At 36.1% G+C, this 27,203-nt stretch overlaps 1 protein-coding gene across 8 annotated transcripts in view; it reads left to right on the top strand.

The window, feature by feature from the left end:
- The window catches only part of LRCH1 (leucine rich repeats and calponin homology domain containing 1), a 135,606-nt gene that overhangs the window by 58,583 nt on the left and 49,820 nt on the right, over nucleotides 1-27,203 (top strand). For all 8 annotated transcript variants that reach the window (XR_004409085.2, XR_004409084.2, XR_004409088.2 and 5 more), the window contains exons 2-8: nucleotides 7,406-7,550; nucleotides 10,695-10,821; nucleotides 17,755-17,860; nucleotides 18,354-18,490; nucleotides 19,704-19,831; nucleotides 21,829-21,913; nucleotides 26,445-26,550. Coding sequence is in view for 3 of the 8 variants with exons in the window: in XM_033006641.2 (XP_032862532.2) it covers nucleotides 7,406-7,550; nucleotides 10,695-10,821; nucleotides 17,755-17,860; nucleotides 18,354-18,490; nucleotides 19,704-19,831; nucleotides 21,829-21,913; nucleotides 26,445-26,550 (834 nt within the window). In the remaining 5 variants the exon portion in view is untranslated. The remainder of the gene's footprint in view (nucleotides 1-7,405; nucleotides 7,551-10,694; nucleotides 10,822-17,754; nucleotides 17,861-18,353; nucleotides 18,491-19,703; nucleotides 19,832-21,828; nucleotides 21,914-26,444; nucleotides 26,551-27,203) is intronic.

The raw sequence follows: 27,203 nt of genomic DNA, 5'->3' as shown, positions 1-27,203 counted from the left end.
ACCATAAGGTCTCCCCGGAGCCTTCTCTTCTCCAGGCTGAACAATCCCAACTCTCTGAGCCTGGCCTCATCGGGGAGGTGCTCCAGCCCCCTCATCATCTTTGTGGCCTCCTCTGGACAAACTTGAGCAGGTCCATGTCCTTCTTATGTTGGGGACCCCAGAGCAGAACACAGCACTGCAGGGGGGTCTCACAAGAGCAGGGTAGAGGGGGAGAATCCCCTCCCTCAGCCTGCTGGCCACACTTCTCTTGATGCAGCTCAGGATCTAACTTCTAATTCCATTTTTGCTGTACTGCAGAGAGCTCAGGTATACCTCAGAAAGAAATTAGTGTATGTATTTGAAAATAATTAGAAATCAGCGTATATGTTTGCTTCCTGCAGTAATGGTTGCAAGCGTGTAGCCTCATTTTTCATATTTTGAAAACTCTGGTGCGCGCTAGGTTCATAGGAGTTCCAGGGAGGGTTATAAAGTGTACCTTCCTATTTCTGTCCTTTTCATAGTCGGTGGATGGTCTCTAAAAGAAGGAAACGGTTACAGAAACACCGTTACAGGGTGTTGGCCAAATCTGTGAGATCAGGCCCCCCTCTAGTGGTGACACCTCCACCAGACTCTGAGATGTTCTTAGCCCATTATGGTCCCTCGCTTCGGGTTGTTTTGTTTTGTTTTTCTCCCTCTAAACCCCACATTTAGGTCCCCTCTAATAACTGTTGTAAATATGTACGGTAACTAGCACAGTTGTTACTTTGACAGGTAATAAATTTGGTTCGTTCTGACCATCAGTAACACAGAGAAGACAGTGTTGTGTTGTATATCACTAATGTTAGCTCTTTAATTTGCCTGCATATTATAATGCTATGTCAAGACATGGAATAAGAAAGAATCAGAGAACTCACATACACAGTGGCAAAGGAGAAACTTTTAATATGTGAAATCATAGTAATGATAAGAAAAGTGGATACAAAAGTACATGTATCATCACTTTGAAATTTGCTACACCTGTAGTGTAAGCTTAATTTGTCTGTGGCTTTGAGGTGGAGAATTTTAATGTTAATTCTTAAATTAACAATGGGAGACAGATGGAAAAGGAAAATATGCTGACAGCACTCCAAAAAGTAGTGCTTAGCAAGTGTGTGAAACAGCAGAGTTGCTTCATAATCTGTTCAAAATATTTTTCTTGCAACGTCGGTACATTTTTATGTCCAACTGCCTGGGATAGATGCACTTTCTACATGTTTTAAGTCAGCAATCATACATCTAGACTCATTAGTGTTGATCAGTGTCTAGCTGCTGTTATGTTACTGTGTCAGTAATGATGGCTTTCTCAGGAGTCAGCATTAGAGTTACTTTTTTCTCAATCTGTTACAAGCTGCGGTTTCAGAATGAAAAACCTTGAGTCCATGCACTCTTATGTTCTATGTATTCTTATATGGAAGCAGAATTGTTTTTACTTTATTTGGCATTCTTTGTCTTCTGTTACTTGTTCTTCTGTCTGCTAAATAACTTAAATAGAAATGTCTCTTAGTGAAGAAATGCCATGCATTCCTGTGGCATAATTGTCATGAGCAAAGCAGGATCCATTTGATGCCAGAGTCAGTAGAGGTCTTTGCTGCCTCCTTATTTTTTTTGTGTAGTATTGCTGTCAGTAGAAGTTGCTGATTACAGTAAAAACTGGCTGTACATCCAGGACGTTATTCATTGATACTGGCAGACAAAGAGGGCAGGTAGTTGTGACAAAGTATGCCGCTGTGTGAGATAATGACAAATTGTAGGGCATGTCTTAAAAGCATAAAGCACTTCCTAATTGCATTACGGTGTTTACATGACTAATACATAGCATTTGTCTATAGAATGATGCATTCTCCTACCATTTAGGGGGCAAAATTGGGTAAAGGCTAGAAGGAAGTAATTGCTTCATTAGAGCATTGACTATTTGGTATTCTGATAGGCGCAATTACATTGGTGATGAATCACCTGCCTTCCTCGCCAAGGCGAGTGTGGGTGGGATACAGCGTTGCCAAAGGTCTGAAGAGCACTTCAGTAGATATTTCAAAAATTGTCTGAGATACAATGCCACCAATTTGTGGTTTCAGATGCCAATTAAGATGTACCTGTGGAAATACAGGCTTCCAAGAAGCCTAATAAAAATATGAGTAGCTTACAGTATAGAAGGTAAAGCTCCATACAGTTGTGTCATATTGTATATAGACTTCTTTATGTATTTCCTAGCATTCTTATTTGCATAATTTTCCCGTGAAATTAGGGTTGAAGTTACTATTTTTTTTTAGGCTCTTGCAGTGAATTGCTGGCATTCTTTGTCAAATCCAATTTAGATGTCTCATTTGAATACCTTGAATGGTATCTTAATACAAATGCAAATAGGTTCTTCAAAATAATTCCTGTCTTTTATTCAGTAAGTGTTGAAGTCTACAAAAATAGGAACTTGGTGGGCTGCAGTTAAGGTTGTTTGGGTGAATTTTTACCTTGTAATTTCTTGATTTCAGAACTCCATATCAAATACAAATATTTCTTAGCTATATAAATATATATATATATATATATAAATTCCCTGTTCAACTGTGAATAGATGCTTACTTACATAATTCTAACTTTTGTCTGTTGTAGGTTTTTCTGTTGGAAGTATAAATTTATAGTGAATTTTTCTATAATCTGAAAACTGTAAACCACTGCTTTTTAATAAACTGCTTTCATTAAAAGATTTGTAATGTAGTAGTGCATATGCATATTTATTTAATGAATTACTGTTCTTATTGTTTATTGTTTAAATTGTTTAGGTCTCCCGTGAATAGTCTGCAATTTTTATTTAATAATGTATTAATAACCAGTGTTTAACAATGTGATAATAACAGGAAGGTATGAAAATTGGAGCACTTTGGTAACTTTACTGAAAGAAATGTAACTATGTGACTTCTAGTATTATTTGGGTTATTTTGACAATGCCATTTTGGTTTCTGTGGTGGCAGTGTTTTACACTATGCATATGCACATGGTGGCAGTTGGTAATCTGCCTTTAAAGCATGAAGTTAGACAGGTCCTAGTTCGGTGGTGGTGATTCATTGTGGTGGGCATACTCAGATCTGTGGGAATTGAAAGATTTTGCCCCAAGGATGGGATCAGTGATCACCGGTGTGATGGCAACGTGGACCCTGACCACGCAGTGTGCCAGCTAGCAAACAAGGCTTGGAGTCTTCTGTTAAATGCTTGCTTACCAGTCTGAACTTTTTGCTCTTTATTGTTTGCTCCCAGCTAAGGAAGTGCTTATTTTGTGTAGTTCCTGTCTAGCTTCCAACATAGTAATGTTTCTCATACAAAAGCCATGTCATTGTGCCAGAATTGTGCTGACTCTTTTAAAGACCAAGATTCCATCTAATATTTTTCTAAACTGGCTTGCTTATTTTTCTGTGTTCTGTTACTTTATTTTGGACTTTTAACAAACTTGTTCTTGGCAGGAAAAGGTGAAGCAAAGCCAGATGTGGTTTGAAAATGTCTTGATGTCACAGATACTGAATGAATAGTGTATTTCATTTAAAACAAAAAGATCACTTCAGTGCGTAATGCCCGCCCTCCCACCATTTCCCCCTTCCCCTTATCTGTTGATATTTGTGTCACCTATTTCATAATGAAGGTTACAGGAAATAGTCACCTCAGGTGAAACCTACCTATACTGGCTTGGTGACCATGAAATATCATTCTGCCATCAGAGTCATTAATTCGTTAGAACTCCTTTGTGTTATACAATATAAGCGAATTAATTAAAATTCCTTTAAACACCGGCAAATTCCATCCCTCTGATTTCCATTTCTGTGGAAAAACCTAATCTGCACAGTAACCTCATTATTATTATTAATTATTCTCAAGCGCTATTCTTCAAAGTAATGAAGCAAGGGGGATGTGCAGCTTAGTGATTTGGGAAGCGCGTAGTTAAAAAATTACAGTAAGGAAGTAAAGGTTTGCCGACCAATTATTTCTGTATTTTAAAAATATTTTCAGAAGTTGTTTAAAATTTTAGTTTCTGCATTTTTCTTTTTCCGTAAATAGTGAACCCAAGAGGGCCTTTGCAAAGTATTTTTCAGAAAGTTTATGAATTGTGACAAAACCAAGATACATGCATACTGTTTTTTCTCAGTGTGTTCAAAAGGTTCTGCAGTTTTGTTAAAGCTTAACCCTTGTATTTTATTCTAGAACTTCACTATCTGAGTAAACCTGAAATACATACAGAATGATTGTAAGATGCAGTAAATTGAGGCAAAAGTACCCGTGTATAATGTAGTATCAGAATAATTATGTAAGCTTCAGAGGTTATTGTACATGTATATATATGGTTTTAAGGTACGGTATAAAATTGTTACGCAGGCTGTTTTAATTTCTGAAGATGTGCGCTTTTCTGTATGGAATTTTCAGAGACATCTGAAAGCTGCTGGGCGTTCTTCACAGCTGCGTTATGTTCAGAGGCTTACATTCATTCTAGGATTGAATAAAAACAATCTCTTCTCTTTTGCTTCCATTTGATCAGGGAGGTCTGTTTTTTGGCAAAAATCATTGCCACTAGTTAAAAGATGTGATGAGCATTCTGTATGTCAGATCCCATTCCAGAACTCTGTTTCTCAAAGACATTTTGATTTGATATTAATGATAACCCTTATCAGTAAATTATAGTAGCAAATTTCCGCTTTTTCTATTAAATTATGTTACAATGACATTAAATAAAATGTATAGTTTTTATTCCTGTGCTGCGATTTTTTTTTTTTTTTAATTATTAGGAAGCAATAATTGATTCAGGTGTTGAAATGATCTTAAACTATGATAACTGGACAATAACAAATAATTGACTTCCTTTGTTGTAAATTAATTCTTGAATTACTTTGTTGTGTACGTAGCATGCCCTCTAACCCATGGTCCTGACAGTGACAGGAAGGAATTTGTCTGTTATCTGCACATTTTTTGTTCTGTCCGTCTTCAGAGTAACAGTTAAAGCCCTTGAGAACAAAGAGTAGTAACAGAATTAAAAAAAAAAAAAAAAAAAAAAAAAAAGGCACTTTGTCATAGTAATGTCCCTTATAGGAGCAGGGTTAACTAGTTGCTGTTCCAATTTTTTGAGGTACTAGAATTTTTCAAGGCCAAGTCAAATGTTGTGGCAACAGTCCCTTTTATTCAGTGCGAAGGTAAATGAAAACAGGCATGAAGATGGAGTTAAGGTGGCAGGCTGCAGTTTTATTAGCTTGAGAAGGAATAAGATTTTTCTGTTCCCAGGTTCTGTTCTGTATATCACTTGAGAAGGCTCAGAAGAAGGATGAGGCGTTGCTTTCCACGTACCATCCAGTGCCATGCAGGTTGTTTTCAGCCTAGGCCTAAAGTTCAGTTCACTCCTCCGGATCTTGCTGCTCCTTCCCCTTTAAAGGAGGAAACAAGCAGCATGTGCGAGGCAATGTCACTGCAGAAAACTGTGCTTTAAAAAAAAAAGTCAAGGTTTTCTTTGTGGTTGTACTGTAAAATATGAAGGTCCCCTGTACGATTCAAAAAGTTACAGCATGGCAGTCCTCTGTTAATACCTGATAATAAACATAGCTAGGAAGACAGCAGGAGGGGGAACCTGGGGTAATTTTTTTGGAATGCCATGTTAGTGAACAAGTGCTCTCCTGATAAATAGGAAACAGTAGAGGATTAAAGCACTAAAACAGGGGAACATTGAGGAGTTTTCTTCCACTTTGAAGCAGTTAATAACATTCATTCAAATAGGGAATGCTCTGATTTGATGACAGAAGTGAAGGAAAGGAGAAGCTGAGGTACTGCTGCCTCTAACTGCCATCGAAACCTGGTAAGAGAAAGCAGAGCAGTTGTAGAGTAACTTAGACGTGAATAATTTTGGTTGGGGTGCTCAATTCAACCGTACTGCCATTTGGGTCAGCAGGGCTGCTCTCAGTTACTGCACTCATAGGCCATTGCTGTTGTCTTGATAGAGGATGCAATAATGAAACCAACTTCTTGTTGGAAGCAATGAGGTGAAGCAAAGTGGAAGCTGACAAGGGGAATAGAGCACACTAAATTTCAGCTTGCATTGCAGGAAACAGGAACAAAAATAAAAATGATCAAACTTTCCTACTGATGACAGTTTTGAACTTAAGCTGTGCCTCTGCACAGCAAACTGATGAGTCTAGAACTGTGAAGGAAGTTAAAAAGATCTTCAGGCTTCTGCCTGTTTGTTCATAAAAGCGAAGAATTGCTTTATGGCCCTAAAGAGAGGAGTCAGATCGTTGGTGCTCTGGAAATATATCTGCTATACTTTGGCTGCTTTTCCCTCTATGTGGTTTAAGGAAGTAAGCTTCAACATAAGCTTTGAAGGATCATGGAGGAGGTTTAAAATAGCAGCAGTGAAGAAGTGAGAAGATCATTAAGTTCCGTTTCCTCCATGTATCCTTGCCATCAGTCATCTCACTTTCAGCCTGGGTACATTCCTCTTCCTTCCACTTAAAACAGGTGACCGTTCCTCAGGTCAGGTTGTCCGTCTGCTGGTACGAGTAGATGGCATTTGTGCGGTTTCTGATGATAAGAGATGTTTGTTCTGCAATGCTGTTTAAACATTTCTCTGAACTCCATTAATTCGGTTGAACACTGGCATGTATTATTATTTTATGACTCGAGCTCACATTAGTATTACAATACCCCATTTTTCATACTGTGGTAGTTAAGGAACAAAGCTCAGTAACATTACTTCCTACTGATTTTACTTTGTGTCTGTGTGCTTAAAATGAGAAATAAAGAATAACTGGTCAAAAATCAAAAGCTTTTGTTCTGTGGGTACAAGCACTCACTTGGGAGATTGGAATCCATCATTGTTATCTTATATGTACTCATATCAAATCCATTCCTGAAGTCTTCATCATTTTTATAGGCAACATTCTCTTATGATTGATTGAGATCTAGGAAATACAGCTCAGTTTGAAGTTACCCAAAGAACTTTTTTTTTTTTTTTTTTGTTTAAAGAAATTAAAATATAATCCTTGTTGGTTGTTTCCTCTAAACACTATGATCATTTGCAGATGTCTAGCTGTGTATCAGCTGGATCTCTGAGTGTATTAGATGAGCTTTGGAATCTGTACTTGGTTCTGTTTGTAAGTATTTCCTCAGCATATTGAGTCCTGCAAATAATTACTTTTTATTAGACCAAATAAATTTTACTTGAATGTTTGCTCTTTTATACGCAGTCTGTTCCATTTTAAGATTCTAAAGGTTAGCACTAGTTTTATTTTGCATAATAAAAACATTGGCTTAATTTGCTGTCTCACTGTAGGATTACATTTATTCATTTATTTTAATAAAGACGTGTAGCTTTTCAAAGTAATCTTTCTGATGGTTCAAAAAAATGTACCTTTTCTTTTTCTCTTCTCAGATTTATCCAAGAATAGATTAACAGAGGTTCCTACGGAGTTGTGCCATTTTGTGTCACTGGAAACACTAAATTTATACCACAATTGTATTAAAATTATACCAGATGCCATAGTAAACTTGCAAATGCTAACTTACTTAAATTTGAGGTAAGTTTAACTCTGCACATTTTTTGTTTATTTGCAAATGTGTAAAACTTTTTTGTCTGCACTTTATGTGTTCCTGGAACAACTGATTACATTCTTCATTTTATTGGAAGCGGTAATGCAAAACCTCATTGGCTGGAGATACAGCTCTGTATGAAGGCATTGTGAAGGCCAAAATGTAAAACTAATTATTTAAAGAAAGCAAGTAATATGAATCCCCTTATTTCCCTTTTTCTCCTAGCAAATTCAAAATGATAATCATATCAGCACAGTTGGATTCTTTTAATTCCCTTCTGATAATAAATTTTATGAAACTTGCCATACTTTTTGTAGTTAAAAAGATGGAGGGACAGAGACAGAGGATCAATGTTTTATTTTTTTTCATGAGGAATGGAGAGGAAAAGCATGATACTTTATCCACTTGTATCCTCTCATGCAAGAAGTATAGGAAGAAGGGGCAAGGAATTAGGCAACTTTGTCTCTTTTCAATGAAAAGTGTGTGTGAATGCTAATTTGTAAAGAGAGTTGCTACTGGTTAAAGTGCAGGTGAACTCATATTTGCTTTTTAGAGAGGGCACGTCACTACTTTTTCAGTTGAGACAAGGTGTGGAGGTTTCTTTGCAGGTGAGTATGTAAAAACTGTAATAATGAAGATATAATGATCTGGTCTTTTCAAGAATGAGGTTTGAGCATGGGCAAAGTGGCTCTTGGGCTTTTAAATTCAATGTATGAAGGCTTGATCGTCAATTTTGTAAACAAGCCTTCCTGAATTGTTACTGTACTGCAGTTTTGTCCACCATGGAACAGTAACTTTGGCTCTGCAAATTGAAACAGAATAAGTGTCGCCTGAGTATTTGCACACATGTAGGGAATAGGACTTGAAATTTTGAAATAGTGTTTTTTAGATATACATAAAGTAATTAACACTGGAATGAATTATTAAATTAACAAAACATCGTAGTAAATTTAGGAATTAGAATGAACTCAGAACTCAATGTAGTGAACTAGTGAATTAGTTCTCAATGTAGTGATGGGATTTGTGTGACTCATCACAAAAGCAGAATAGTTACAGAGTTAATAATCACGTATCACAGTAAATTAGACAAAATAAAAGGAAATTTGTCAAGTTTAAGTAATGTCATTTCCCTCAGTTTAAGATCTCTGGATGTGCCCTTCCCCCACGGTAAATCAACAGTAAGTCTGTAGAAGAAGGAAATATATCCTTGACTTTCTAACCACGATGCTTCTTGGCAAGAAAAATATCATAGATTTAAAATACATATTTTTCTGCCTGTTACCAGCAGATCCTGTGTGCTAAACAACATTAGAAAGTCATGCCAAGAGATATACGTAGTCTCTGGGCCTTGGTGGATACTGTTCGTGTTTTATTTAAAGAAATGCCTTTTAAAATAATGAGGATTTATTACTCACTCTGGTTATGTGCTGTTCCTTATCTCCTAGCGGGTTGCTTCAGAGTTCTGTAGAACTTAAAAATTATTTTTACTTGTTGTTTTTTTTTTTTTTTTTTTTTTTTTGCATTTGATCTGATGCATAGGGTAACTTTTTTAGATTCTAGACTTCCTCAGTTTGAATTCCTGAGAACGTTAAAATATTTCTACTTATTTTTTAAGATTAAGTTGGTTTTTGGCCCTTCTGTAAGGGGACTAGAATTGAGAATCCTGGCTCCACAATATTCATTGATTCTTTTTTTTCAACTGCTGCTGGTTAGTAGTTGCATTTCTCATTTTAAATATCCTTGGGTTTGTGATTTGACACTTGTCTGTCTCCCAGCCTGTGTAAGGGATATGGTGATAGTTTTATTTGTAAAATGTTTTGAGACTGTTTTGTGGAGCAAGAATATACGTCTTTATACGGAGCATTGTAGCAGACCACTGGATTGGCAGTTGAAGAAGAAATGTTTTGAGACTTATGGAATTTTGATTTTTGTTTCCTTTTAGTTCAATTGAACGTTGCAGCTCTTACTGAAATTACACAGGACAATTTTTGCCATCTGTTTTCAGAGTTCAGTCATGCATATTTCTTCTTCAGAGCCTTAACAATCATACAGAAGCTAACTAGAATGGTTTTTACTGGGATGCCACTTTAAGTTACTGTTCATTGTATTCTTACAGGTTAATACCCATAAAAAAAGAAAAAGTAATATTTAAAAAAAACCTTCAAATATTCTAAGAAAGACGGTAGTTAATAAATTGTTCTGTTGAGCTTAAAGTTTATTCTGGGAATTGATCCACAAGTCACATGAAATTAATACTTTTAATCATCACAAAGGGTTATGACATTTGTCGTCTTTAAGTTCTAGCATCTTGACTAATTGTTACTAAAATGAGAACCTAAATCTCTTGAAAGTTTTCTACCAAATTTTGCCTTTCATTGCAAATCCTCTTCATGAAAATCTTCTCGCTACTTTTTTTTTTCCCTTCTTTTTTTTTTTTTCCCCCAGAAATGTGGCATGAAAAATAACATGGCCCATGTCAGTCATTTAAAAAAATTGTTTTAGCAATTTTAGGAAAAAGTAATAAACAGAGATAAAATGGCTCAATATGAGTCTTGGAAAGAAATGAACCATTGATGGTCCCAGAATTTTTTTCTGTAGTTACCTGGGTTAATATCACAGAATCATAGAACAACAAGTGCCAAGTAATCTTCAACTATAAGTGTGCTTTAAAGGAATTGAGAAAATAACCATTTTATCTCTAATTTATTTATTTGTGTTTCAGTTGGAACAAAAGACATCCACTATACTGTGCCATAAAACTGTAGGAATGTTTAAATACTTGCTTAAAAACTTGTCTCAGTTGACTTTCCTGTATTCATTAGGAGGGGAAACAGCCGTTCTAGGTGACAACCAGACTTGTTACAATATTATTAAACTGATATAATGCATTTTTTCCAAAACGGTAAATTCCACAATACCATTCAGTCCGTAATGCAGATATTTTTGATGTGCGAGTGTTTTCTTCAAGATTGCCATTTGAAAATTTTAAATTTATCTGCATAAAATCTGACCCATGAAAACAAAGGAATTTTACAACTCTCAGACTTTATGTGAGTATGCAGTAGAACGCCACTGGTGGTTTTAATGGTTGTTTTTTTTGTTTTTTTTTGTTTTGTTTTGTTTTGTTGCAGTCGAAATCAGCTTTCTTCTTTGCCAGCTTGCCTGTGTGGTCTTCCTCTAAAAGTCTTAATTGCAAGTAACAATAAGCTAGGTTCCCTTCCAGAAGAGATAGGTCAGCTAAAACAGTTGATGGAACTGGTATGTTACTGATCTTTTTTTATTTTGACTTCATTTGTGTTTAACTAGAAACACTAAAATTCACTTTGCAAATATATTTGAACAAATGCCTAAGACTATAATGTGGGTTAAAAAATTAACTTTTGAACGTCTCAAGTATGTTGGGTAGTAATACAAGAATAGTTTCCTTTGTGTTCTTCAAGACCCTTCTAAACATCATCACAGCCCTTGGTTCATTCACAACTCAGCTTCCAAGTTCGTCATCTACCAGTTTTACTCACTGCCTGCACTGGCTCCCTGTTTTGCTGTATCAGATTCATAGTTTTGGCATCAGGCTCTGCAAATCTGTATCCCCCTCTGTAGCTCCTTCCCCTCCTGCTTCCTTTCTCTCAGTTATTACTATGTATTTATCACATTGCATTCCACTAGTGGTATCAATACCAATCAGTATTGGTCTTATTGGTATATTTCCATCTTACTTCAGTATTTTTTATCATGAAACCTTCCTTTCCTAAACACCCATCTAAATAGATTTACAAAATTTTTATATTCCTCTTGTTTTCCAAGCTGTCCACGCAACCACTGCTTCCGCAAGCAGTAGATAATCTATACTGTCTAGTAAATGAGAATCTGAAAAGGCAAAAATTATTTGGGTACTTAGTTACTTTGGTACCTTAACTTAAAATGAATTTAATTGCATATGTGTTTTTGAAGTTTGTGTGTGGGAAATGTATATAAGAGAATGCTTCCCCTTCTCTCCTTTTATCTTCCTCTTTTGTGTATTGTAGGCTGAGCCTCTGAATTCTCTATGGCATATGTGTTATGTCTTCTGGTCATTTCTGTTCAGCTTGACCTCTTAAGATACAAATTGACAAATAAACTACATTTTGACACTGTTAATTTATGCATAGTAAAACAATGGTATATGAACTTTCTTCCAACTGCTGATACCTCCATTGACAGCATTTATCTTGCACACCTTTTTGGTATCTGAAAGTCCCAGCTTATCATATTATTATTTTTATAATAATAGTTTCTCTATTAAATTATGTTACAGGAACTGACCTGACCTTGCTTTAGGCCCCAGTCCTGCTACTGGTTCTTCATCTGTGGAGTGAAGTGGCAACTGTAGGGCTTTTTTCCTTCTAGTATTCTTTTTGTACAGCACCTTGTGCTGTCAGGCTTCTGTTATTTATTACAACTGATCTGGTTGTTGATGAGGATGGAGGCTAGCTCCCTTTCCTTTTTGGAAAAAAAAGAGCTCAAGACTAGCAAGTTTGTTTTGTTTTATTTGGTGAGCATTATTAATTTATCTTATCAAATTTTTTATTTTTTTTTGTGTGTGTGATTGGGTATAATTAGATTACTGAAATGATTTTGATTTAATTAACCTTCAAAGAAACCCATGTTAGGCTATAACATTGTTTCTGTTGTGCTCAAAATAGAATCAGTAAAAGATTATGGTTCCAGTTTTATATATAATTAAAGTTGAACAGTATTAAACACATCCTAATTTCAGGGATAGGATGACTGAATAGGTAAGAAACAATGAACCTGTTAGGTCTTGATTGCTTCTAGTTTAAATGTAGCCTAGCCTAGTGATAGGGGGCTTGTGAAATAATTGAAAGACTTGGCCTGAATCTGTTTGGTCAAAATCACCTGATTTTTTTGTATTAACTGAGGTCTATTACAATATTTTCAGTAAAGAGCTGCTGAAGTTCTTTCATATCTAATTAACCCACTCAGTAAGGTGAACTAACATTGCTGATGCTGGAAGTGTTTCATTTGTTAGTAAGAGTTTGTATATGGCTTAATAGTAGTCTATATCTTTACTTTGAAATTTGGAAAAGTTAAAAACTACAAGATTGAAAATCAATGTAGATTATACTCAAAGGAGATAGGGTTTGTTTGTGTTTTTTTTAAAAAACAAATCATATGTTTAAATTAACTTTTGGAATACTGGAAGTTTCATATTGCTTTCTGGTTACAGTATAATTTCAGTGTTACTCTGTCATGAAGACCACAACAATTCCTGCTCTAAAAATATTTCAAATGAGAGGCTGTAGCAACATGTCACTTGGATAACCTTAGAAGAATTATGAAAGCTGAAGAAGGTCTGATGCTAGTTCTTTGTGATTAGAAAGGGGGGAGTGGAATAACAAGTTTATGTTAAATTGGGCGTGATTCTGTTCAGATGATTACTTAGTTTGATGAAATGTACCACCATGAGTGTTTGGTACATTTCCAGTGAAATGAGTTGCATTGTTTTTCTGGAAATGACTAAACTGTGATGTATTGGGAGAAGCAAATAGTGGTAGAATTGAGAGCCAGGATCTGTATTGGCGCATATAATATAACACAGTTTAGATAATAAGGTGATCTTCGTTCTCAAATGAGTAAAACAAACAAACAGAAAAAGAAAACAACAACAAAAAAATTACTGCAGTTGTTACACAAAACATTGGGCTGTGTGAGAGCAATTGCAGGCTGAGTAGCACGTGGCCTCCAAGCAATGCCATCACGCAGCCCTCTGGCAGGGCGTGCGCTTGTTTGAGGGCGGACGCGGTGCTGGTGCTGAGCTGGCCCCGGGGATCGACCCTGGGAGGTGACAGATGCCACCTGGCCGCATGCAGTTCTTGCATTGCTAGGACTTTGCCAAGCACCCTCAGGTTCCCAAAATGTTTCACAAGCTGGATGCAGTAAAATCTAAGTGTACGCAGCAAATTAATTTTTTTTTTTTTTTTTTTTTTTTTTTATCTAGCTTCTTGAAACAAATTTTACCTCTATAGTCACTTTAGAACAATATAAGCGTAGTTTCCTGCAATTTAGGTCAGATCTTTCCAACTAACTCTGCTTTTTTCCCCTCTCTTCTCTAAAATGGGAAAATGGGGTAGGCAGTTCTTTTTCTATTACATGTATATATTTATATAAATGTCATACTTGTGGCATAGAATGACTTAGATATTACATGCAGTAAATTTTCAGGTTTTCTTTTAAATTTTAGCGTTCTGGGTTATATAGATCTGACAGCTACCTTACAAACATCAAAATAACATGTAAATTATTCTCCCTGCAGGATACATTACAATTATTTGCAAAAATTTGGTTGGGAAACTTACTTTTATTTGCAGCTGTGTAACTCAGTCATACCTCTACTGTCAGCCAGGAGGATGAGTGCAAAACGGGTGTGAAGATAATCTGAAACTTAATTGCCATCAAGGAAAAGTAATTGGGCAGAGATGGCTCTTTAATTTGTACCCAAAACTGTAAGATGTACGGTGAAATTCTGTTCTTCATCCATCAGGCAGTATTGCACTTTTAGCTTCTTCAGGTAATAGCCTCCTCCCTTCCTTGGATGCTCATGTCTCACGTTGGAAGCCTTTAAATCTCTCAACTGGGATTTAGGTCCTTCACCTCATTCATCTAATCTGGGCCAGCAGCCCAACCAAGCAGCACCTGCTGCCTTCTGTTGCCTAAAATGATCCACATGCTCATGTACCGTGTATCTGCCTTTAATCGTTCCGTATGGCTGTTATGTCACAAACTCTGACAGAATCCATGTGCTTAGGAGTGACAGCTCACTCAGGAGTCCCAAGTTTTAGAATGGATGTAAGGAGGAGGTTTACTTCAGTTTGGATGATTTGGATAAACTCCTCTCTGTATGTCAATAAAGATGTTAATAGCGAGTCAGAGCACCGTATTTGTTTTTCTGTTTATATTACACTGAATTTTATTGGTTTAAAACCATTCAAACTTTACCATAAATAAAAGAAGAATGTTGATGATTTTATTTGTTTTCATGACATTGAGCTTCATGCCACAGAGATTAATGTTAAATTTAAATATTCCTTACCTTTCTCTAATCTTGATAAATTTTGTTGTCATGGCAGAACGTGGCATAACCGGTGAGAACAGAATAGAATTAATGCAAGAAGTCTGACCTTCAGCAAACACTAGCCCCTTGGAGCTTGAGTAGGTGTTTGCACCTCACTTGGCTGCAGATGTCCATGAAGTGAAGTTCCAAACTGCTGGTTGCATAGTTCCTTTAAAAAGTTATTAGCTTGAAAACCACAGGCATTTGATTTTGATAGTATTGCTTCCGTTACTGCCAAGGTAATGGGAAAGATAAACACTGTCTCTGTCACATACACACCCATGAAGTCTAATAATAGTCAAGAGCATAACTAGAAATGATGTTATAGGTCTTTGTTTTCCACAGCTATTCAAACAGAGTAATTGAAAAAAAAAAAAAAGGTTGGACTGCAGTGTTTAGTAGAATAAAGGATACGGCTTCTCTAGAGATCTTGTGAATGCTGACATGCTGTCGTAGCAGATCAGTCTTACTGAGGATGTTTTGAAACGTTGTAAGTGGACTTTAGTTTTGAGGCTACACACTGCCAGGCTTTTTTGGGTTTGGTCTGGTTGTTTTTTTGTTTTGTCTTGTTTTATTGTTATTCTTATTTTTCTTTTTGTTTGTTTCTGTTTGTTTTGGTTTTTTTTTGTTGTTTGTTTGTTTGTTGTTTTTTTTTTTCCTCTTCCTTTAAAATTCTCTGTCTTTTTCCCTGACTTGTTCTGATGTGCATCCATAAGAGCACTTGGTGTAGAGTTTCTCTGCCACAAGGTGACTTTAAATTTAAATTCCGTGCTCTAAAAACTGAGTATGCAATTATGAAGTTGTTTCAAGTCTGTAAATTAAAAATGGGACAGTAAAGCTTTAAAAATAAATGATGTGGGAACAGTGCAATTAACCATACTTTGTAGTAACTTGGGCAAAAGATTCACTCATTAACTGGGATTTTTAATTTCCTTGTTTAAAAGCTAAAATACTTTCTGGACTGTGTTTTGACAAGGGAAGGAAGCTTTGACAGCAGTGAGATTTTGTTCCAAGAGGAAACTTGTCTGATACAGTGAGCAGCATTGCCAGACCACATTTTGCTTTTACTGTCATGTTTTGTTAACTAGTTTTTAGACTTGAAGACAGAGAGTTCATGTAATGCTTTTGACTAGTATTAATGTGTCATGATTTGAGCTCAGAGGGCAGCTGAGCACCACACGGCTGCTCACTGCCCCTTCCCCCTGCAGCGCTGAGAAGGAGAAAACAAGCAAAAGCTTGAGATTTGAGATAGGACAGGGAGGGATAAATCACCCACTATGGTCATGGGCAAAAGGCAGACTTGTTAGGGGAAGAAAAAAAGAACACAAACTTATTAGAAGAACTAACAACAGCAACACTTAACCGACAGAGTAGGACAGTGAGAAGCATTGCCACACCTTGAGAACACCTTCCCCCCACCCCTCCCTTCTTCCCGGGCTCAGCTCTGCTCCCCATATCTCTACCTCCTCCCCCAGTGGCACAGGGGCAGGGAATGGGGGGTGCAGGCAGTGCTGCCGCTTCTGCCATCTCAGAGTGTGGGGAGAAACTTCTAGAACTTCCTCCCCCTGCTCCATCGTCGTCCCCCCCTCACAGCAGACAGTCCTTCACCAACTTTCTCCAACTGGATTCTCTCACACGGCTGCAGCCCTTCCCGAGCTGCTCCGGCGTGGGACACCCCCGCGTGCTGCAATCCTCCCAGCGCTGAATTACAACAGTGTGGGGGCTGCTTCTTCCCCACAGGGTCTTGGCAACTATCTTCAAAGAGATGACTTGGAAATCTGACTGACTTCTAGAGGTTTTGTAGCATAAGAGCTCCCAGTTACTGTATTAATCCATTTGAAACAATCAAGAGAGTGGAAGTGAACGTCCTAAAAGTATTCCATTGGCTATTCGGGAAAATTTGGCATTACCCCGCTTAGCTGTTGTACTGTGAAATATGGTTTCATTTTTTTAATGCAGAAATGGAAGTACAATTGGGACGTTACTTAGATTTGAAGGTTGACTGGAACGTAAGCAGAGGTTTTAATGTCCATTTGATTTCACATTGAGTATAGACTGTTGTGCAGCAAAAATGATGGGTTGTGTCTGAAAACTATCTCATTTTTAGAGTGACTTAATCCAAGAAGTTGATCTTTAGTGCACTTCCATAGCAGTTTCTTGTTAGCAGTAGTGTTAAAGTATGATATTTATTACAATAAGACTACCGTTTTTAAACTTGTGGCTTGAAACTCACAGAATCACAGAATGGGTTGGGTTGGAAGGGACCTTAAAGATCATCTAGTTCCAACCCCCCTGCCCTGGGCAGGGACACCTTCTGCTCGACCAAGTTGCTCAGAGCAATTATGCTCAGTATAGCTAGAACCTATACTTTCAACTCAACTTTACATCCTTTAGGAATGCTAAAATGAGGATGGGTTCCAATCTCATCCAGATTATTAAGCCAGTTGTATTTAGTCATCAAATTCAGACCTACTTAGAACCTATCTAGGCAGTTTTACAATAATATGTTGAATATCTGTGTAATACTAAGCAAGACCTGTCCTATTATGGCCTGTGTGATGTGATAATCAAATATATGCCTTTCCTGAGCATCCTTACAGAAGAACATTATTGCTGTTTCCACTCCTTTTTTTTTTTATTTTAATTGTGCATAAGTATTCCCTCCAGAAGAACAAGAACCTTTTTAAAAAATCAGATCCAAGCACTAGCAGTTTTACATTCCATCTAAACATACTTGGTTATATAATCATGGTACTGAGTTCTTCACATGAATAAAACTTAAGAACAATAGGGTAGAACATCTCATGCAAATGGTTTTAAATGTTTCTGTATAAATTAAATTACCTTTCAAAATTAACTTGTTCCCCAAATAAAACCCAGAGCGAATTCTTAAGTAATGTGTAAACATTTTCGCACGTATATAGTTTTGCATTGTGAAGGCGGGACATAGATGGTTGCATGTTTTCAGGGTCATAAAATGTTACAATGGTAATAACAAATTAACCACGATTTCACATCTGTGTCATTTTACATTCAGGAGACAAAAGTTCATTGTTTCTATTATTACTATTTTGCTGTAGGATGTCAGCTGTAATGAAATCACAGCTTTGCCTCAGCAGATAGGCCAGCTGAAATCTTTAAAAGAACTGAATGTCAGAAGAAATTACCTCGAAGTTTTACCCCAAGGTAAAAACAAACAAACAAATCCCGGTACCTTTATGGTAGCACTTTTTATTAGCTTTTTTAATCATGTAAGTAAATATGAATAAAAAGTAGTAATTACTTTGCCTTCAAATTTATTCCATTTGAGTTTGTGGAATATAGCATTCACTGGTACTCACTAAGTAACAGTCTGTGAGGGTTTTTTAATGATTCTTTGTGATTCTAGGCAGCTTTTAAATTGCATAGCTGCTTGCTTGTGAATGCAGTATGGGAACGGTCAGCTGACTTTTAGGAAAAAAAAAAGAAACTTCAAAGTATTTCTTTTAAAATTTATTGTCACTTGTGTAACTATAACACTTCCATTTCCCAGTATAGAATTGAGTAAATGTTGATCATATTCCTGCCTGAATTTCTATTTTTTCTGAATGCAAAAGTAGGTTTATTCAGAAATATTTTATTATTTTGTGGCAAAAATAAATACAGATATAACACTGCCTCTCTTTTTTGTTACTTTTAGAACTAGTACAGCTTCCCCTGGTAAAGTTCGACTTTTCCTGCAATAAAGTGCTTGTGATTCCAATTTGTTTTAGAAAGATGGTGCAGTTACAAGTATTACTGCTTGAGAATAATCCTTTGCAGTCTCCACCAGCACAAGTAAGTAACATCTATAATTTAAATTGTGCCTTAATATCAGGTGGACGATAACAAATTATGGTCTATGAGATGTCACCTTCTGTAACTGCAAGCTTCTGAGCTTCAGTCATCACAGACACTAGTTGTTGATATATGAAATGAGGCATAGAAAATATCCTATAGTCTGTGTATGAGTCTGTGCACCACTTGAACCAACATGAGTCTACAAGATTTCCATTCTGTTAGCTGCCTGTTTATTTTTGTCATTCCTATCAGCACATGAAACTTCATGTTGGATTATGTATATAATTTTGAAAAAGAGAAGTGAGAAACTTCCTGGATACATTTTCTGTCTGTTAATAAGAACCCAGTACTAGAAGGTTCTACAGTGATCTAGTATTCACTTAAAAAATGTGCAGATGGTCTAGAATGTAATACATGTGAAATTTAATTTACTTTATAGATTGTGATACACAAAGAAATCAAACTTCTGAACTGTAGGACATGCTGAGAAATTACATTAATAAATGAATGGAACCTGTGCTTTCTGCTTAAGGACAACTTCATTGTTTATTGATAGCAGATTCAAACTACATCTCTGAAAGCTACAATTGTTCTAGATCAACAGCTGTTGAAATACTTGATAGATTTTACTGCATTAGAGAAATGCTTTTCATAACCAGTGATGATGCTGATCCTAAACTCAAAAAATGCAGAGCAAGTTTCAGGAAGCACTTGAGCTAGAAGTGTGCAGTGAAAGAAGGGAAATTCTAAAATGCAGGTGAAATGCATCATAAAGATACTTGGACACTAATAAAATCAAGGTGACTAAGAGTATAAAGGACATGGTGATTAATTAAATGTCATTATTGACTAGTTTTGGAAAATTTTTCAATTTATGGTTAGTAATAGGCCATACAATGTATTTTATTGCAATTCTTTTTAAGTGGAAAGCTCATTCAGATTTTTTTTTTTTTAAATAGAATACATTATTTTCTTCTTTTCTGTCTTACTCTCTGAGGAGGTTTGTACTAGTACACACAAATGATTGATTGACTAATTGAAGTTGTTCTTAGTAATTTTAAAAAAACTAATAAAATTCATTTTAATTTATGTGGTATCTATTACGACAATATGAGTTGGTTTTCAGGGAGTTTCATGCTAAGTGACATTTGGAATAAATTATTTCTTTCATTCTAGTTATAAAGCTAACTTTTTTTTTCTTGTCTAACAGATTTGTACAAAGGGTAAGGTGCATATATTCAAATATCTGACTGTACAGGCCTGTCAGATTAAAACAGCAGACTCACTGTATCTTAATGCCATAGAACAACAGCATTTGCCACAACCCGTGGAAGAGAGGTATGTATGAAAACATCACCTAGTTTTTTCACGTAACCCTTAGAAACAAAGTGAAATAAATCTATCTTTAGCTTCCAGAGTGTCATTTATTTAGATGCTCTTTAGAGTGTACTTTTTTGAACAGAGATTTGTTTTGCTTTAATGTATTTTACTGTGGTTAAATAAGAGCTTAGAACAAAATATTTTTAACAATCAGTTCTGATTAAAGTCAGCAGCACATTAGGAAAGAACTTAGAAGTAAATCTTAGTTTAAATATAACCTCTTACTAGTAGACTACTGGAATATGTTGAAAATAATTGAGATGGTAGTGTCATTAGGTGTTGGACCTTTCTTGTAAATCTATTAACACATTAAAAAGTTTGAATTTCTTGTGTTTTGTGATTTATATGTTCTTGTACATTTGTCACATAGTTTTAAGCTTTTTTTATTCATCCAGAAGCTCATCCATCCAGCAAAAAGAGCTGCATGAATGCCGAGACACTTTTAAAGTGAAATGTACTTATTTGTTAGCAAAATGAAAGATGAAGTCTTTAATGTCTTGCATCAAACATCTAGGAAATGTCATCTTGTATCATGATCTAAAACCAGGAACTAGATATGAAACAACTCCTTTCTACGAGAATCTCCATAACTAATTGGAAACCAGCTTTTAGCCAGCTCTTTCTTTGCTAACATGGAAAGTATGATTTAGCCAACAAAAGAAAGTACGATAATGCCTTATTTTTGGAGAGTAGTTGTCAATAAAAACAAAGTGTTGACGTAAATAAAAATGGAGATGTTGCTGCTAACATCCTGGGGAAAAAAAAAAAAAAAAAGAGCTGTTAGAATCTCCCTTTCATTCATCTAGATAATGTTTCAAGCAAATTGTTTTCCTCCATGTATGTTTGGAGACACCTCTGTGAATTTCTATCAGATAAATGCCAAAGGTGGGAAGAATCCAGGATGAAGGGTTAGTTTTCTGTTTGGGAAACACCTACTGGTTTTCTGTTTTGTTCTTTTAGTATATAAGAAAATTGACAGGAATGTCATGTCTTATATGACGCTTTGGGCATAGAAGAGCATACAGGTTAGGGTAAGGGAATAGTGCAGAGTATCTGCCAGTTGGTAACTAACAGCCTAATGCTCTGTCACATAATAATTACCAAATTTTTATTTTAGAGAATAATTTCATACTTCTAAAGAAAAATCATAACTCGGTTAGGATTTCCATAGGCACTTTCTACACAAAATCATTAGTGTTTACTGATAAGAGATAATTAAAGATTAGGATTAATCAGGTACGTTATTCATGTGAAGACTGATGAAATTCTTTTTTAGATTGCTGTGTCAATCTAAATTCAGGACTGCAGTTTTCAGGATTGCAAATTAGGGGATAATAAAGTGTGTTTAAAAAAAAAAAGTTAGGTCATGTGAGTATTATATTTAATAATGTACTTTAAGATGAGTGGATGTCATATTAGGTAATGAAACCAGAAGAGAGAGCAGTTTCCATTATTATAGTAATTTTCTTAAAAACCTAAATTTCAAAGCCTATTTTAAAGCACCAGAATGAGGTTTCTGTGTTAATAATTACTTCAAGCCCCAGGGAGATACCAGTTAATTTTTAATATATCAGTAGTTACAAGTAAATCAGTTGACTCCAGTTTGAGTTCAACTAGTTTAGTTGCTTATCCCACAGCTAGATGACTTCAGTCAGACTCCTGTGCTACTTAGCTAGTAATTAAGCATATTTACCTAGTGTATAGTCAGAAGCAAGCTTTATAGAAGATTATTTCTGTTGTTTTCGTTAATCCCCAAGCTAACCAGCCATTCCATCTGATCTGTTTTATCACCAGACTGCAAATTTGTAGTTTTAAACCATACTAGGCTACTTCACCCTTCACCATCAGGACTGGTAGGAACTTTGCTTTAAGTGAAACCAGGACAGAATTCTAACGGTAAATGTTATGTTAGCTTTTTATTGCTGATTTTGTTTTTTATTATTATTTATATCTAGCATTGATGACATCTACCCAAGTAAAAAGGATTCTGATTCAGGTGTTGGTAGCGATAATGGCGATAAACGTTTGTCAGCAACAGAGGTAGGTTGCCTGAACTGTGTGTCCAGCTCCCCTTCCAGCACCCATATTTTTACTATGTTTGAAGTTGGGTAACAATTTGAGTACATTTTTAGCCATCAAAACTGTAACCACATCCTTGACATGAATTTCTTGCTAGGAAATGTCTAAAACGAAGATGAAAGGAGACTGGGATTTTTTTTTTTTTTTTTTCTTTTATTGTCTGTACACTTTCTGTAGAGGGCAGTCAGATACTTGCCTACAAATGGACAGCAGCCTACTAATAGTGAAAATTAACAGTTTTCAGTCAGTTTACACAATCTAGAGAATGAAGACTAAACCAGAATCCATGCGGGCTATTTCCAACAAAGTAAATGTCCTACCAGGTTACATGACTGGCTGCATCTCAAGTGTTTTCTCTGACTGATGACTCTTTCCTGTCAGGAATTAACAGGAGTTCAGTGTGCTGAGTCCCGATATATTCTGTGGTGTTCTGGTTACAGCAGTTTGCTGTAGTGTAGGAACTTTAGAAACTGTGCGGATCTTAGTACGTATATGTGCTCTGACAGTTAGGCAGTGCTGGAAATAAACCTTCATATTTTTTTCTGAACTATGTTGTCTGACTGAGCAAAGAGAAAGGATGGCTTTCTGACACTAGTGCTTGTCCTAAGCGGTTCAAGCTGACTTTCCTAGACCTATTTTCTGAGGTGCTGTATAGATGAACAGGTCGCTAAATCTAGTTGAACCGAATAAATAATGATAAATAAGTAAATAATTTGCAGTATAATTCAGTGATGATCATTCTGAAATGTACAAATAATGGGATTTGTGGTCTGACCTAATAGGAAATACTTAGGTCACAACAGAAGAATGAGCTTCTTGCTACTTAAAATAATTTTACACTGATTCTTTAGTGTTTCTCTCTTCCTTTGAGGAAAAGAGATTCTGTTGCTTTTGAAACAAACGTATAAAGAATCAAGCTTAGGTACTGAATTTGTAGTTATTAAAAAGCAAATTGAAAACTAATCCACTTACACACTGATTGGTCTTTTAAATACAAAAGCACATAAAAAAAAAAAAAAAAAAAAACACGTGGATTCCAGGTATTTGGGCAAGTTCCTTACTAGATAGAAACGAAGCAGAATTACCGCTCTATCTAGCCATACATCGTATCGTTTGTCTCTAGTTGTAAGAGCATGCAGTCCATTCAGAGACACTTAACAAACTGTGTTGCCATTCTTACGCTTCCTGAAGCAGAGTTAGCATGTTAATGAAATTGTTATTCCAGAATTTCCTCTTTAGCTATAATTAACACCTTTAGAATATAGATCATCGTTTCCTGTAATCAAAATGTAGCAATTGGAATGCTGCAAAAAATGTTTTAAAGACAACCAACAGTGAACCAATATATTTTTATTAGTACAAAGGCTTTTTATATGAGAACTAATTTATTTATTCCATCCCTGCCTGACTACTGCTCTACTATTAAAGAGAAAATAGATGCTGACATCAGTAATCCCAAAGGGATTTGGTAGTAAATTCACCGCTCGCTTTTCCTTCTGATGCGACCTTTAATACCTGTGTTACACATGAGAATTGTGCAAGAAATATTAGCATGTTTAGAATAAAGATTCACATATATTGTTAATTACAATCAGAAATCTACATACCAAACATTCGATAAACATTAAATGACCAGACATAAAGTGATCATTGAAACACGTTTTTGGGGGGGTTTGATAAATACATCAGGCATGATATCAAACTACAGTTTAGTCTGAAGGCTAGTGTTGAGTTTCAGCTCTTTTACAGAAAGTACTACAATGTCATTTTGCATTTGTGTAATTTAAAAATGGTAACTTAAACAAATCACTTGTTTGAATGCTAATGTATTTTTGAGGAAGCTTGCTAATTAGCTTTGGATCCATACACATAGGAGGGATTACTTTTTGAAATTAATGATTTATCTATTCCTGTCTAGCTTGTTGGTGGGGTCATTTCAGGGTCAGTTCTTCAGACACATAGTCACCTCGGGCATTTCAAGTGAAAGATACCTGGTAGTGTGGCTGTAAAATTAATCATGGCAACTTGAATGCAAATTCTGCTTTAAGGTAGTGCACTCATGTACCTCATCTTTTGGGAACAGTGTAGCGTTTTGATTAGTTTTCCACCTCACTTTGACCTAATTTTTCCCTTAGTTAAGATTTGTTAGAACAAGAGGGTACTTCTTAAGATCCAGATGGTGTCCCTGCTTTATTACCCCTAAGAGTGATGCATTTGTACCAGCAAGAATGTATATGAAAATTCTTTCAAAATGCACCATCTGAATTGAGTGTTGGAATTATGTTAGGTATTTTTGATTCTAAGTCTATTGTCTTCTGTTGCTATCTGAATAAAAGTAAAACTCTGGATGAAGGAAGTGAGATACAGTACTTCACCTATGAAGGAGCAATACTTTTGTATTATTGCAGGCTGCTTTGGATAGTTCCTGTTTCATGGTATGCTGGCAGGAACCACCTGGAAAATCAATTGTAGAAATCTGTAGGCCCTGAAAGTAAGACATAGCCTGTTAAAGGAATAATTTTCTGTTTTCAAATTGAATGGCCCATGACTCTTTTGACACCAGCACTCCAAAATATTTTCTTAAAAGCTGTGTGACTCTGCTAAGAAAAAAATTATGCCTGTTTTAGTATTTAGTACTTGTAATAATGCATATAAGAACATTTTATTGTAATATTTTCAAATGATAGTTGCAAAATTAACTAAACATGAATCTTTGATCTGGAATAACTAAATTTAATGCTTAAATGTCACATGAGATACAATCTGAAAGAAAGAGAAGGAAATTCACTGTAACCTTGGTTGTCTGAATGAATTTATACTGTGCATGTCTTTTTTTTTTTTTTTAAAGCTGTTGGGTTGTCATTCAGATCTAAAAGAACTAGTGACTTTTGTGCTTGGAATACTTGGAGTGCGGTTTGTTTATTTTCTGTTTGAGATACTATATTGTTTATTTTTAAAAACTGACGAATAGGTATAGTACTGCAATGTTAGTTCATTTCATTAGAAAGTTTCATCATTTTGATAAGGCTTTATCAAGTCCCTGAACATCCTCTCGAATTTTTTCTCTTTGGAATTTTTGCTCTTTAAGCATAAGAATACAGCCAGTGAATTGACAGAGTTGTTAACGTGCTGTTTATTCATAAAGAAGAACATTTGTGGTGCACCACATTTACAAAATGTATTAAGTCTAGGGTATTCTTGACACATGGAAATAACCATATGTGTCTCTGATACACTTTTTTTTGGAGCAAAGCAGATTTGCCCCATTCCTTATAGTCAACCGTAGCTTCAGGACTTAAAAAAATATTTTCTACATAGAATGTCAACATGTAAAGGTAGCAAGAATGGCATAATTCTACTAGAAGCTAGTGACTGTGCAATTGAGTAACTGATTGTATGTGACAATCTCCTATTCTACTGCAGATCTTAGGGTACAATGGACTGAACTGATAAACAGGAAAACACCATTTCCTTAAAAATACATATTCTTAAAGGATGTGGAACAAGCTGGTATATATGTATTATAGCAGTTACAATTACACAGCACATGCATGGAATATGTGTGCGCAGAGTAGCAAATTACAGAAACACAGAGCACTGAAAAAATGAGCAACGCCAGTGGCTTTGCTGGGAAATAGATTTGCAAAGCTCTGAGAGACTGTTGAAGTGGTAAGCTCTCTATCTCAGGAGAGCAAGCATGAAAACTTGGCCTCCTCTGCAGACTTTTTTTTTTCTGTAGTTCACTTTGGGCAAGAATGTGAGCAAGTCCCTCTGAGCAGGTCAGTGCCGGTCCTGCAGAACGCCAGAGTCTGAGTGGCATGGGACAGAAGTGAAGGCTAGTGTGCCAGAGCTTCTCTGTGTAGCCACTATCTTTAAAGTCATAGACAGGATAAGCTTGTAGGTAAAAGCAATGTGTTCTAGTTCAGCTGAAACACATGAATGAGCTTGTAAGTCAGTGAAGAGAATACAATGTACTATAGTGTTGATGCTTCTATTCAGGTCTACCAGTTAATCTAATAAAAGATATGGCCTTAGCCTACAAAGTTAATCTCGTTTGCTTTAGGTATTCAGTTGATAAGCTGCGTGGTAAAGCGGGGGAGAAGAGCCTTGGAGGGCAAGAAAAAAGTACTGTGATAAAAGGCTCAGTTTTTCTACAGACTTTGGTGGCTACAGGGAGGGTCTATTTTCAGCTGTGCCAGGAAAGCGCCCAGAGAGCAGCACGGTGCAGTGGTGTCATGGCAAGGAGAGGACTAGGGCAGTGAGGAAGACAGGAAGAGACGACAGATGAATTGTACTGCTTGGCGAGCGTCTTGGGAGGATGTTTTCAGCATGACCACAGCTTCCTGCAACGGGATTTGGTCATGTTAGAGGCTCTGGTATCCCTTCCCGTTGATGTTAGTTTGCCACTCTGTAGTGAGCACTATTCTTAATACATACGTCTCTATCACTCCGGGTTTGAGCTGAGAACAGTGTTTCTCTTATTTCTTTTTAGCCATCTGATGAAGATACTATCAGCTTTAATGTTCCAATGTCAGACATCTTGGAAGAAGATCAGGTTGTGAAGGAAGATTCAGGTCACCATGGAAACTCAAGAAAAGGTTGGAATGTAAAAAAAGTGGAAGTTAAATACAGGGAAATTCTGTCGGTAATTCCATGTATAAGACTGTAAATCAATCACAGCCCAACAAGCATCAACCTTTCAGGGGTCTACAAACATCATCTTTAAATGAGATCCATGTTATTAACTGCTATGTCTTCTTGGAATTTTCAATGTTTAATTTTGCACTGGACAAATGCTTAATTAAATTGATTTTTCTTGCTGATATTCCAGTTGAACAGCAGATCTATGTGTGTTAAGTTTTTTGTCATAAATGCCTACCTACCCAAAAGGCTTTGAGCATGCATATGCAGTCATGTAAAAAAGAAAAAAACATGTGCCACTTGGAACATTTTTAACTATATTACGACGACTGATAGTCATTTTCCATAGCAATCCCACCGAACTTGTTAACCTTTTCTCAGGAGTTAAGTTCTGGTTCTTACTGAGGGAAGAAAAGTAAGAGTCGGTTTAAATCATGCTTCCCAACCAGTAATATCAATGCGTAAAAACTTATCAAATGCTAACTTGGATTCTCAGTTAGCAATGTACCAACGCAGAGTCCATTTCTGTAGTTGGACTTTATGCACATATAAAGCTTTATTAATAAAAATCAGCATTACCTCTGGAAAACAAGTAAATCTTCAGGTTTTG

This window comes from Tyto alba, unplaced genomic scaffold (assembly GCF_018691265.1).
Source record: "Tyto alba isolate M040663 unplaced genomic scaffold, T.alba_DEE_v4.0 Super-Scaffold_45, whole genome shotgun sequence".
NCBI lineage: Eukaryota > Metazoa > Chordata > Aves > Strigiformes > Tytonidae > Tyto > Tyto alba.
The sequence above is the reverse complement of the archived record's forward strand: the minus strand, read 5'-3'. Positions and strand labels throughout refer to the sequence as shown.